The 14678-nt window shown below is 39.3% G+C and overlaps 1 protein-coding gene across 5 annotated transcripts in view; it reads right to left on the reverse strand.

The window, feature by feature from the left end:
* The window catches only part of Dym (dymeclin), a 257330-nt gene that overhangs the window by 179686 nt on the left and 62966 nt on the right, over positions 1-14678 (reverse strand). For all 5 annotated transcript variants that reach the window (XM_027397915.2, XM_027397914.2, XM_027397913.2 and 2 more), the window contains 2 exons: positions 13160-13285; positions 10870-11012 (listed from right to left, as the gene is read on the reverse strand). In XM_027397915.2, the coding sequence (XP_027253716.1) occupies positions 10870-11012; positions 13160-13285 (269 nt within the window). The remainder of the gene's footprint in view (positions 1-10869; positions 11013-13159; positions 13286-14678) is intronic.

Here is a 14678-nt window from a genome sequence, read left to right on the forward strand (position 1 = left end):
TGTAAGCTCCTTCACCACATCCAAGTGTCAGATAGCTTTTCTTTGGCTTCTCTGCATATGGCTGGCACTCTTAAGAGTTCCTCGTGGTCCACAATGGTTAAAGCAAGCACCAAGCAACATCTTTACATTCAAGTAAACAAGGGAGGGATGAGTCCATGAACTCTCTTTAGAAATGCCACCTGCCACTTTGTCTGTGCCACTTCTATGCACATCCCTTTTTGCCAAAGAACAGGCTGTGCTTGGTTGCAATGGAGACTGGCTTACTCTTTCTAAGCCTGGTACTCATGTCCTCAGCTAAAATGTGGTATTACATGGGAGTGTGCAACCAGTCACTGTTATACACAGCACATTCAAGAAACAAAAAAACTTAGTAGTAGCCCCAAAATACGCCTTTTACTTGAGATGAAAAGGCACTCAGGTGCCTTCCGTAACCTGTCCTTTCCCTGAATTAGTGCAAGGAAAACTGCCCACATGGACAACAAGCTGTAGTAACAACCTGAGAATGGACTGAGTACTAGGAACACAACTGCCTCTAAACAACAGTAGTGGAGGCTGCAAAATGTGCTTGGAATCATACAGAGCCAAAAGGACCCTCGGTGTCCAGCAGGAATCCAGGTCAGGAGCTGAAACGGATGAAGGTCGATAGCTTGTCCTCACTGCATCTTCATCACGGGTCCTCAAACTCCCCAAAAGAACGATAAGCCACTTGTTTTCATATCACACTGCTTCTGTCAGTCACTGTAAACTACAGACAGGGAAAGCTGTTTCTTCCTTAATAAAACACTATTTCCAGGCCAGGCAAAGGTGCTGGGGGACCCCAGTTCAATCCCTGGAACCCACACAAGGGTAAAAGGAGGAAACCTATTGACTGAGAAATAAAAGGAGCTTGGGATACCAGCTTCTAGCAGGTGTGGCTTACACTGTCGCCTACAGAAACCAAGTACACAAACTTTTCCTCTGACCTTCACATGCACGCCATGGCATGCATGTTCGCACACACACAATAATGTTTTTTTTTTTACTTGAAAAGAAAAGCAAATATTATAAGTTGATGATGATAATTTCTTTGGGGTTGGCTTCTCTATTGGTGGGTAAATTTTGTCTTTAGTTGTTTGTGGTTTTATATTCTGAGGCAGGGCCTCATTATATGGCCTGGCCGTGAACTCCCGATCCTCCTGCCACCACCTCTCCAGTGCCAAGAATCCAGGCTTGCACCACCATGCCTCGGCCTATGAATGTATATGCTTCTCTACATACCCAGGAGTATGTCTTGCAAGCCATACCCATGTAACACTTGGCATCGAAAGCAGGAGATTCAGAGAATCATTCCTGTGGTGGCCTCTGCATCTTTGCCAAGTGTCCTGATAATATTTATTCAGAGTGCTTATTTAATCACTTAAACAATTTTGACCTTTCCTCATTAAGTTCATGTGCACAAACATACTGAGTGGTATTTTTGTCTACCAGAATTCATTTGACCAGTCTGGGTGGTGGAGAAATAGGCATACCAACACATGCGTATTAAGAACATGTAATTTGCCAGGCGGTGGTGGCGCACACCTTTAATTCCAGCACTCAGGAGGCAGAGGCAGGTGGATCTTTGTGAGTTTGAGACCAGCCTGGTCTACAAGAGCTAGTTCCAGGTCAGCCTCCAAAGCCACAGAGAAATTCTATCTCGAAAAACCAAAAAAAAAAAAAAAAAAAAAAAAAAGTTTCTTACTATGTAATCTAGTAATCTAGGTTGACCTTGAACTCACAATCTGTACATAATGCTTTCCAACTTCTGGAACTGTAGGCATGTACAACCACAGAGGGCTCTGCAATATATTTCTTAAGTGGTTAGCTTTATTTATTATGTACCTTAATGTAATAAACTTTGAACATAATAGTAAAGACACTCATTGGAGAACTCCCCCACCTCCTGCCTATTGCCCATCATAAAAAAATGTCATCAGTCATGATCTGACTGGTTAAATTCAGTTGTGGTCACAAAACATGAAAAACCAAGCTATGGGGGAGGAAGAGATGGCTCTGCAGAGCATCCAGGACTCACATCAGATAGCTCAAAACCACCTGTGACTCAAGCTCCAGGGTATCTGACACCCTTTTCTGGCGTCCATGAGTACTTATACACCCATGGTGTACATTCATTCACACACACACACACACACACACACACACACACACACACACACACACACACAGAGTCTGTGTGGAAAAAAATCAAGATATTATTTAACTAAGCAAATAGCTTAGTTATCTAATTCAACCAGGTTTGAAAACAATAAAATATACAAGTAAAATTATAAAGCAAACAGATCACAGCATAGTATTTTGTTGGGCCCAAGTGTTCACATATATTTATGACTTAAAATCATCTCTCAGTGGTAGCTATGTAACTGGAAGCCTGCACACCAACAGTTTGTTTTTATTTAAAAGAAGCCAGGTCCCCATGAAAATTCCAACACAATTCTTCACAGAATTGAAAGAACAATGTTCAGCTTCATATGGAAAAACAAAAACATTGGGTTAAGGAATGGATGAGGTAGCATATACAGCAGATACACTGGAGGACATGATGGATGGGTGTAGCATGTACACCACAGATACACTGGAGGAAGGGATGATTCACACCCTGAGCATGCCAGAGCATAACAGTGCCAGCTTTTTTTTGCACTACTCAGATCAGCATTCAATTTACAACTTAAATTTATAACTTTACTTCTGGGATTTTCCAAGGCATTTTCAGACTTCAGTCAACTTCAGGTGAGCAAAACAGCAGAAAGTGAAAATATGGATAAGGAAGAACAAATATGCCATCCTCATTCCATCATGGCATGTGAAGGTTTAAATGTCCAAGTTAGCAAATGGTAGATTTCATTTTAGTCTACCACAATGTCACATCCAGACTTCAATATTAGTAACTGTTCAATGGCAAATTATCATAATCTAGAACCTGTCCTCCAAAATATAATGCTTACAATGCAAGTATCCAAAGTCAGAAAATAAAAGTATGTATTTTATACATAATTAGTGTTTATTGGTTCTTATATATTTTGACACCATGCTTTTTAAAAAAAATATATAAGATTGATCTATTCCCACCACAACTCTCATCATCACCAAAAAGCAGAGCTGTGGTTTAAAACAATGAATGAGGGGCTGGAGAGATGGCTCAGAGGTTAAGAGCACTGATTGCTCTTCCAGAGGTCCTGAGTTCAATTCCCAGCAACCACATGGTGGCTTACAACCATCTGTTATGAGATCTGGTGCCCTCTTCTGGTGTGCAGATATACATGGAAGCAGAATGTTGTATACATAATAAATAAAATTAAAAAAAAAAAAACAGTGAACGATGAACACACACAAGACCAGCAGCCTTCCAATTTGAGAATTTCAGCAGACAGAATTCCAAAACAATCAGTCTACACAATAAGTAGTGCTATGGTTTAAACATGATTTGTCCCAATTCATAAAAGAGTTAAAGCCCAAAGTTATATTAACAATATGAAGATGGTGGAAACTTAATCCATCTATCTAAAGGTAGATGTTTATGGCATGTAGAAAGTAATTAACTAGATGAGGTCATATGGATGGAGCTCTCAAGATTAAATACTGGTGTCTTTACAAAAAAGAAAAGCAAGAAGAAACAGACATAGGTACTCCCCCTCTCCTCTTTTCCAGGTGATGCCCCAGGATTCCAACAGCAGGAAGGCTATTCCAGCACCTAAATCTTGGACTTCTGAATCTCCAAAATGTGAGCCAAAATAAATCTCCCTTCCTTATAATGGAGCCTGCCCCAGATTTTCATTATAGTAACATAAAAATGACGAACAAACCTGGTTATGGATGGGTTTCTGTGTTACCTCCAAAAACATATGTTAGAGTTCTCTTAAAGTGACAGCATTAGAAAACAGGTTTTTGGGAGAGTATGTCCCCATAATAGTGACTTTATAAGAAAAAACACAAGCCAGGTAGAGGGCCCACACCAAATATACCAGCATCTTGATCTTGGACTTGTTGGCTTCTAAAACTATGAGAAACAAAAACGAGTTATTAAGGCTATCAAACCCATAGTATTTGGTTACAGCACTTCAAACTAAGACAGATTTTAAAAACATACATTCTGACCCACACATAACAAATCATGGGTGTAAGGGTCACTGGCCATTCATTCGTTTTATAAAACATGTTTAACAGCACAGGGTAGTGTGTTTAGAGATTAAATTAAGAGTCATCAATTACTGATTGTTACTAAGCCTACTGATACTACTGATATCTTTGATAAATGTTGATGTTTGAAGTATTTATTATAATTCAAGTTAAGTCAGCATCAACTCTCTATTAAACTCTTGGGCTAATAGTAGCCCAAAAATTTGTCAAAAGCACCTACAGGGGCTAGAAGGAGAGTCGGCTCAGCATAGTACTTTCCTTGCAAGCACAAGGACCTAAACTCCACCCCCAAATCACATAAAAGGCTAGCATGGTGGTGCACACTTGTAATACCAGCACTCGGGGAGGCAGACACAACAGGATCCCTGGGACACACTAGCTGGCCAATCTGGCCTAAGTTGTTCCTGAGGATGACAACCAAGGTTTTCCTTTGGCCTCCATACACACATATTTAAAAGAAGCAAATATAAAACTTCTCAGATGAGTTAGTTCCTAAGAAATGGTACCATGGCAACTGTTGTCAAGGTAAGTTCATTTAGGAAGAAGAAATTTCTTGTGGAAATATCTATTTAATAATCAAATTTTCCTTTTTGTCATTGACAAATTTTGCACCACATAAAATAAAAAGCCAATTGGACACAAAGAAAGACTGTGACAGGCATATTCAATTTATTCAGTCTTTAAAAAACTTTTTTACATGATTAAAATTTAAGCAAACCAAAGACAGAAGTCCTGAATTTTTACATTGTTAAAACATAAATGTCCCTAGGATTTTCTGATCGATAGCTATTTTTCTAACTAAACTTACTTTCATTTTAATTACAATTTTTATATCACTCTAATTATTTTAACCACTAAGCAGCTGCAGTGCTTCAGGACTGATAACAAAAGTCATTTGCATGAGATGATATATAGTTTTAGATGAGATGTTATACACATTATCTCTTTTATTCTTCACAAACCCTGAACAAAAATCTCCTATTTATCAGTGTTATAAATCAAGCAATGAGATTTTAACAGCCAGGGACTGGAGCTGGAGAGGGCTCAGCAATAGTAAGCACTTGGTGCTCTTGTAGAGAACCAGAGTTCAGTTCCCAGCACCCACACCTGGCAGCTCACAACACCTATTAACTTTAGCTCCAGGAAATCGAACACTTCTTCTGGCTTCTACATACACACACAAAGAGACCCACACATACACAGGCAAACAGACAAGGGTACATGTGCACACACGTAAATGAGGCCTCATCACTGAGAAAATACACCAGAATGAGTTCAGCTAAACCCATCTGTGCTGCCTGTAAGCAATGTACTTTCTCAGTAATTACTGGTACTGGCTGAGCCCCTGCCACACAGGCACAGGGGGCCCTGATAACAGATTTGGGAGCTGCACAACATTAACAATAAGAAAACCGTATGAAGAGCACTCTAAGTCCAGAGTTAGTGCCAAACCCCACTTCATATAGAGTTTCAAAAGTATGTCAGGTGAGCCGGGCGGTGGTGGCACATGACTTTAACCCCAGCACTTGGGAGGCAGAGGCAGGGGTATCTATGTGAGTTCAAGGCCAGCCTGGTCTATAAAGCTACACAGAGAAACCCTGTCTTGAGGGGGAAAAAAAAAGCATATCAGTTGATTCTAGAATTCTGTGATTTAAAAAATACATCAGCTGCAAATTTAACATACTAAATTTTTAAAAAATAGTGGCACTCGGGGACTAGAGAAATGGCTCAGAGGTTAAGAGCACTTGCTGCTCTTCCAGAGATCCAGAGTTCAATTCCCAGCAACCACATGGTGACTCTAATGAGATCTTGTGCTCCCTTCTGTTGTGCAGGCAGAACACTATATACATAATAAATAAACCTTTAAAAAAAAAACAAAAAAAACCGTAGCCCTCATTCCAAAACAGTGACACACCAATTGAGTCCCCATCTATGCTGTTAGCATAGTGCTAAAGAAGAAATCATTTTTCTTGTACTAAAAAACTATAAATACAGGTTTATCTGCATGTATTACAGATATAACAAAATAAAGTAATACATTAATATACAATTCATTCTAATCAGTTTTCAGTGAAATAAATCACACTCAATGTATCCAAAAAAGCTTTTTCCAAAGAAAACCTCTATGTGAATTGTCATTACTCTCAATAACAGATGCGGCAGTTTGAATGTAATTAGCCCTTATAAGCTCAAATTAAGTGGCACTATTAAGAGGTGTGGCTTTGCTGGAGTAGGTTTTGACCTTGTTAGACAAAGTATTTCACTGGGGGCGGGGGGAGATTTGAGGTTTCCTATGCTCAAGATAGTACCCAGTGACACAAACCATTTCCCTGTTGCCTTCTGATCAAGATGTTGCCAGCAAGTCTACCTGCACACTGCCATGCTCCCCGACATGATGATAATGGAAGTAATTGAGCCATCCCAATTAAATGCTTTTATTTAGTTGCCATGGTCAGGGTGTCTCTTCACAGCAATAGAAATGCTAAGACAACAGAAAACAAACAAACAAAATCTCTAGTATATGTTTACAGTAGCAATTCCTGCAGTATTTTTCCTAGTCCAGTAGCAATTCCTGAAGTACTTTTCTACTATGAGTGAACACTGTCCTGGCTCCTGCTGAATGTGGGAGTAGCTGTTCTAGAAAGAAGAAGAGCATGCCCTACATCAAGCGACTAAGTCCAAAGAGATGCTCTACATCATGGAACTAAGTCCAAAAAGATGCCCTACATCAGGGGACTAAGTTAAAAGAGAGATGCTGAGGGCAAATAGTTACAAAAAATCCTAACTGTAAATTGGGGTGGTGGCCCACACATGTCACCCAGCACTTGAGAGGCTGAGGCAGAAAGAATGCTGTGAACTCACTGTGGCATATACGGTGAGTTCTAGCACAGCCTGGGCCTAGCATAAGATCATCATAAAAACAAAAACAAAAACCTGAAATTTTCAACTTAAGTGCAACACACAAATGAAATAATACTTCATAAAGACTGTTTTCATTTCTTCACTTCTGGTGAGATGAAAACAATCCTTCTCTCATTAAATATACCACAATTACACTGTTACTATATGAGATACTCCTTGAAGGAGTAAAGGGCTATTCTGTAGGTAACTTACCTTTAAGTGGCTTAAAGATGAAGTAGAGTACATTTGTGTACGAAAGAGAATACCATGGCAAAACAAGTGTGGTAGACAGTCAGATTTTTATATTGTTTTATTCTTAGAAGTATTCTACATGTGTAAACTGGTTTCCAAACAAAAAGTTTCTTTTTTTTTTAATAAGGAAAAAGGAGATAAAATTTAAATCAGAAAATGATGATCAACCCAGAAGATGGGTTATAGATAGTTGGAAATTCATTCCACTACTATCTATGTCTGTACGTCTTTGAAACTGCACAAAATAAAACACACACAAAAAAAGAAAAATCAAACGGATAAAAAGTAGCTACAGACCGTAAACAGAAGGAGTTGAGTAGGTGACAGAATATGCTGTGACGACAAAGTCTGAATCTCTGCAGCACAGACACGTACTAGCATTTGGTTGTCATGGTGGCTGCTCTTTGTCTCTTTAAGACAGGGTCTCATGCTTGTAGCCCAGGCTGGGCTCAAATTAGTGGTAATCCTGTTGCCTCCCCCTCTTAAGTTCTGGGACTAAAGATAAGATGGTCAACATTTCCAGCTAAATATTAGCATTTAGTATTTAATTATGTCCAAGTATTTACTGACAATCCACAGATGTAATGTCAGGGACCAGGTGTCTGGGTGCCTGCCTATTGTCCCAGCACTCAGGAAGCAAAGGCAGGAGGATTGTGGGTTAGAGGTCACCCTGAGATACTAAGCAAGGCCCTGTTTCAAAAACAAAAACAAAGACCCAGTAAGTCTTATAAGTCAGGCAACTTTCACATTTAGAACTAGGGAGGGAACCATAATGAAAGGAAAAAACAGCAAAGGCTCAGGAGTCAAACCAAGCTCGTTTGACTTTCCTCATCTCTTTCCTCTGAGATCTTAAAACAATGAACCAACTCTCTACTGATATTTGAAAAGTAGAAGCATCTACGGTATGGCAGAACTAACTAGACTTAGTGAGTTATCAAAAAAGAAAGAAAACGAAGACATGAAGTTGGGAGGGGGCCCTGTAGGGGAGAGTAAAGGGGAGTTGGAGGGGGGACAAACTGAGAAGTTATGATCGTGTTTCATTATATATGTGTGACATTCTCAAGGACAAAGAATAATGACTAAGGTTTTAGTGAGTGAGAAGAACTGGAGAGGACTTGCGTGGCTCAGGAGGTCCCATGTAGATGGCTCATTACTCACCTGCACCCAATTCTAACAGAAGACTCATCTCTTCCTCTACTAGTACCAATAAAACCACTATCCAAAACTCCAGTTTTTAATCAAGATACTCAGTTTCAAAGGAAATTGGTTTTCAAAAGCATACAGTGCACACAATGGTACCAAGCAAATGCTTTCTATATCCAGGAAAAGTCTAACCAGAGTAAAAAACGTTTGTAAGCCAGGGCTGGGAGATGCTGCAGTGGAGGGAGTGCCTGCTGTGAGGACACAGGGACCTGAGTCCACTTGAGCTTTTGCATAAATAGCTCTCAGACATTTAGGAAAAGAACTAGACAAAATGTCCTTGTGGTTGGTATAGCATGTTAAAAACCACAAATCTATGCCCTAACTGAATTTTGGGTAGGTTTTGGCTCAAGTATATTACATGTACTATTTGACACAAACTGTATTTTCAAAAATATTCATTAACTTAACTGAAATCCAGATTCTGAGTGAATACTCTAGATTTTTTTTTTTTTTTTTTGCTTCATTAGTAGCTTTTCTAAATCTGATAGGCCTAGCAGTTTGATACTAAAAGGATGTTCACAATATGTAAAATCTGGTCTTTATAGCTTTCACCTGGAATAGAAGACCTTTTTCCTCACCTTCTACTTATTTCTAAGAGAGGGCACCAAGAAACTTAACCAGCCCACATGGTGGGTTTCTATTTAAAACATCTCTGTGATTATATTTAACCTGTAATTGTGCTTTGGTTTAATGTCTAACTTATATTTATAATGGATTAATATTCAATGAGAACATTTTAAAGTAAAAAAAAATCTATTTTAATGCCTTAAATGAAATAGTAAATTTTTAGGACAATGAAAAAAGGACTACAGAATTATTAAAAGTTATTCAGAAGTAATTTCAGTGATCACCCATCCCAACCTTCTCATTCAATGGGCAAGGAAACAGAATTGAGGCACTTTCTTGTAATATTCTGTCAGCTAGTTAATAGCAGATCTAAATTCTAAAATTGAAGTTTGTTGGTATTTAGCAAATCAATGACACCAAAGTCACCAGATACAACATGTAACTGAAAGAAAAATTAAAAACTATATACAAATTTGTTTGAAGAAAAAAACCTTCAAGTATGACCACTGTTTTGAAGAAAGTAAATAATGAACTTGCTTCCTGCGGGGAGAGGGGGAATCTCCATTTACGTTAGAATACTGGGAAACACTCAGTTTTCAAGTATTCACACCACTTAGAGATAATGGGGAAAAAAGCAAACACTAAGACCAGTTAGATTTCCCAGGAGACTAGAAAGCCATTCATTCCTATGCTGCCTTTGGGTCACGAGGGAGCTGCATCACCTGGAACAGGCCAGGTGCTGGGGGCCAGGGGCAGTAAATGAAGAAGCAATGCAATATGACATTCTAGGCTGGCTCCTTAGCAGCACCAAAGATAAGGGTGTGAGTGACGCCAAATGGATTTAAACTCACTATCTCCAGAGAAACCAAAGGTGGGCAAATCTACAAAGTCTGGCTTACTGATCAGTTGCTTAAATCACAGAACGAAGCCACCACCTTAGTGGGGAGCTGTCAAGCCTGGTGGTAAGGTAGACTGTTGCACTGTGCTGCCCCCTCCCATCCCATGCTACTGCTTGTTCGTGGAGAGCGTGCCATGGCCATATTCCATTGGGAACACTCCTTTGGGACCCAGCGCTCTGTAATTCTGCACCACATACTTTACTAAGCCTATTAAGAGCTCCCATGAAGGCAGGAAACTGCCCAGGTGTCAGGCCACTTCTCCTTTAAAATGAAGGTAAAACTCTCAGCTGTGTTAGCTCACATAGACTGGGCCACCATTAAGAAGGGAGGTACAAAGGTACTGTGTACTTGCCGAAACTCTAGCTCTGAACTCTGGAGCAGAAATGATACCTACTGTGCGGGAGGAAAGGGCTGGTCTTCAGCTACAACATCTGCAACTCAACACTGTGCCACTGCAGAGTTCATTACAAACTCTTCCAAATCTCTCAATATGTCACTGAACCAAGCACTGAGATTATGCAATGAAATCCTAACCAACACAGACTCACAGCAGAAAGGCTCCCCTAGAACACAGAGAGTAAAGAGCTTCCAACGACTCAACCTTACTCTCTTCATAGCCAGAACTTGTATGATATGCATATTTACATGCATATTATGTTCTGTAGCTAAATGATCTATTCATTATTTACATACATTAACATGAACCACCACAGAGAGGGGAAGGATTAATATTTTAATTTCTTTTAGTATGTACATTTAGCCAGCTGCACAGATCCAATAGAATGGATAATGGTGACAGCCAAATGAACAAACTTTCTTAGGCCTAATAGACAAAATTTATGTAGATAAGGAATGGAAAGTCTGAAGGACTTACTCGCTACTCCTGACGCCAGTCCATACAGTAGTCCTCCCCCATCTGACTGCGGAGGGAAAACATGGGTTCCAGGTGGAGGTGGCTTTTCTTGTCTGATAAAGTTGTAAAGTAAGGTTTTCACAAGTTTGCTGGTGTAGGGGAGACTACACAGAAAGAAAGGGGAAAAAAGTATCAAACTCTTGTTCTTGGGAGTCTCCTAATTCTAATTCTGCATAACAACACAGAAATATATCTATATATCTGTCATTAATACTACTCAAGGAACACTTGACTTAAGCCTTGACACTGGTGTTGCCTCTCACCACGCTAGAAGGCATGAGTCAAATCATTAAAACACAAGCATCTGTTGCCTTATTTGTAATTTACAAATTTAAATTTGTAATTTACAAATTTAAATTGAAATTTAAATAAAGTTTCAAGCAATTATAAATTCAGTGGATAATACAGTACAGCAGGCACTTGGAAGGAAGGTTGTAATGTAAAATCAGCAGAGAAACGTAAGAATTAAATGACAATAGACTTATTTTTTTAAGCATGGAACTCCAGTTACTCAATTATAGGTGGTAAATAATTTCTGTCATCTCTAGTCCACTTGTAGATTCTTGTATGCATTATTGATAACCATGACTTTTAAGATAAACCACAAGAACCAGTATAAGAATATTCTAGTTTAAGTATATGGCATTATAACGATACTATAAAAACCTAAGGACTTAGAAACTAAGATTACTAACATCTATGAAAAATGCAACTTTTATACTTTTACCACTGTAAGAAATAAATGGCCAGTCAAAAGCCCTAACATGACAAACATTACCTCCAGACTAGGGCACTCCTTCCCTGTTAGAGGGTTTAGATAGGACTCTCCTCCCCATTCCTGTCAGTGAATTTCAGATGTTCTGCTATGCTTCCAGTATGATCAGTCTCCTCTGCAATTCACACTGGAGTTTAAACCTCAATCTGAGGCAGGAAGATGGTGGGAACTAAAACTCACTATGGTGCTTGGCAGTGGAGCCTGGAGGTTGGGTCAGAAGTGTGGAGCTTATATGATCAATCCTGGTAGCTCTGCAGTAAGAGACCCACGGACTGGCTTGCCTCTTGCTGCACATCCTGTGATATCCGTGGGTCTCTTCTAGTAAGAAGAGGATCCCAGACACAGCCCTAACCTTGGACACCAAAGTCTCTTCTTTGTGTGACTTACCCAAAGGGCTCTACAAGAGCCTGAGAACATACTACAGGTGTAACCATGGCAACCTTGGCAGTCAGGAGAGCACAATGAAGACAATGCTCCTCTCTGCCAACGACATCCTTTACTCATACCACTTGGCAAGCACTCTACCCACAGCCATGTCCCCAGAACTACTGCATAACTTCAACAAAACCTAGCTTATTTTAAAGACATGCTTGATTTAAAGCTTTTTGAAAATTGCGTCAACAGAAGGCAGAGTGTTGTGTTTACTCAAGGTATGTTTATCCATATTCCCGTAAGCATCTGCTAAGGAACAGAGCCCCAAAGTCCAGCACATGTTTAGCATATAGTAAGTAGATACTCATTAAATTAGAACAGTGAAGAGGCTGCTGGCACAGTCTAAATAAAAAGTGACAGGGCACAGATCACATGTCAGCCTTTCGAATTCGAAAGTACCACATCCTCAGATTCTGCATCCACCATTTCAGCCAATCACAAATTAAAAATATTCAGTTAAAAAAAAAATCTTATCTATACTGAACTTTACTCCTTCTCATTATCTTCCAAACAATGCAGTGTATCAGTCATTTACAAAACATTCAGATTGCATTAGGAACTATGTGTCACCTAGACAGGATCTAAAGTACACAGGAGGATGTGCCTGGGTTATGAACTGTATGTTTTAGACTCTTGCAGGTTTTGGTATTCTTTGGTATTCCCCGCCCATCCAAGGGACAGCTATAGATTCAAAGGAACAGGTAAAAAGAAGAAGATTCAAGAACAGTTTGAATAAGCAAATAGGACTTGATAACTGCTCACAGAGAAAGAAGGAAGAAAACGAGAGAAGACATCAAAGTATTCTACAAAGCAACTATTAGCACTAATGAAGCCGGGGACACAACAGACAGGATAGATAGAATGTACAAGAACCAGAATTTGGTCTTGTGTTGTGTTGGATAATACAACAACAGAACAACCAAAAGAAATGTCAGGCTGGTGAAACGACAACACTCAGGTGAGAAGACAATGTTAGAAACAACAGATTAAGTATCAGAATGGTTTGTTTTTCCTTAAAAGGGACAACTTTAAAATAAAACATACCAGGGACCTTGCATCAAATACTTGTGACTGATGCTCTGTCGCAAAACCTCCTTGTGGAAGAGCTGGCAGGAAAGGAAGACAACCATCGCTGAGATCGCCTCCACCGATATCTCATACGTAATATCTCTGAAGACATGGGGAAAACAGAATAATGATCAGTTGGAAGATTAAAATACTGCTCTTTCCACATAAACCTTACATGTAAAAAGTCAAATCTACATCTTCAAATTTGTCAGGTTATTTAAAAAAAAAAACACTTAACATAAAAATTAAGTCAGGCCAGGTGGTGGTTGGTGGTGCCTGCCTTTAATCCCAGCACTCAGGAAGCAAAACCATGCAGATCTCTGTGAGTTCAAGGTCAGCCTGGTCTTCAGGGCTAGTTCTAGGACAGTTAAGGCTACAAAAAGAAACCATATCTCAAAAAACTTAATTAATTAATTTAATTAAGTCAAGCCAAAATATTAAGCCCCTTCTCAGTCATTAATTCCTATATTTAGACCTGGTACCCCTTATTTTCCTACTTTTCAGTCCCCATGTCCATGTTGGTGTATGGCAAAAGCAGGGTTCTTCTCTGAAGATCTGCTTTAACTTCTGTGCTTATCTCTAATACACATACAGACACAGGAGACACACACACACACACACACACACACACACACACACACACACACACACACACCACAAACAAAAATAAGAAAGTATAGCTCTTGATTTTTGTTAAGAACCACACTGAGTTTGCTTTTCAGAACCTACAGAGTGGCTTCCAATTGCCTGTCACTCCAGCTCCTTGGGATCTAATGTTCTTATCTGGCCTCATGGGCATGGCACTCATATACAAAAACCCACCCACCCACCCACCCACCCAAATATACACATATTTTTAATTAAAAATAAAACAATTTTAAAAGAACTACAAAAATATATAAAAAACCTGTGAAACAATAAATGGCCAATCAATCATCTGAAACACAGTTCTCAGTATAAATAGATGACTAGTAAAAAAATTTAAAGTGTTGAATATCTAACCAGCCAGCAGACAAAAGTGAATTAAAACTACTTTGAGTTTCCCTCTCACCCCACTCACAATGGCCAACATCAAGAAAACTAAAGACAATAAAATTGGGGAAAGGAGAACACTGGTGATGGAGTGTAAGCTAGAGCAGCCACTGTGGGAATCGGTGTGGTGGCTTCTCAATAGTGAAATACAACTACTATGAAAGAGTTATCCAGCCCTGGGCATATTCCCAAAGGACTCTACAGCCCACCACAGAGACAGGAGCTCTTCTCATTTTACCAAAACCACGGGATCAGCCGAAAGTCCATCAACACACAGGTGAATACTGAAAATGTGGTAAATACTTATTCATGTAAAACATTTTTATAAGCTTGAAATTTTTCATGAAAAGTCCAAAGAAAAGTATTGGAGAGCTACTAAATGATACTTCATTAAGCATTTAAGATAACTGGCTCTTGACTAGACAAGTCTACAGTGAACCAGCTATGTTAAAGAGCCACCACT

The sequence above is a fragment of the Cricetulus griseus genome, chromosome 2, assembly GCF_003668045.3.
Source record: "Cricetulus griseus strain 17A/GY chromosome 2, alternate assembly CriGri-PICRH-1.0, whole genome shotgun sequence".
NCBI lineage: Eukaryota > Metazoa > Chordata > Mammalia > Rodentia > Cricetidae > Cricetulus > Cricetulus griseus.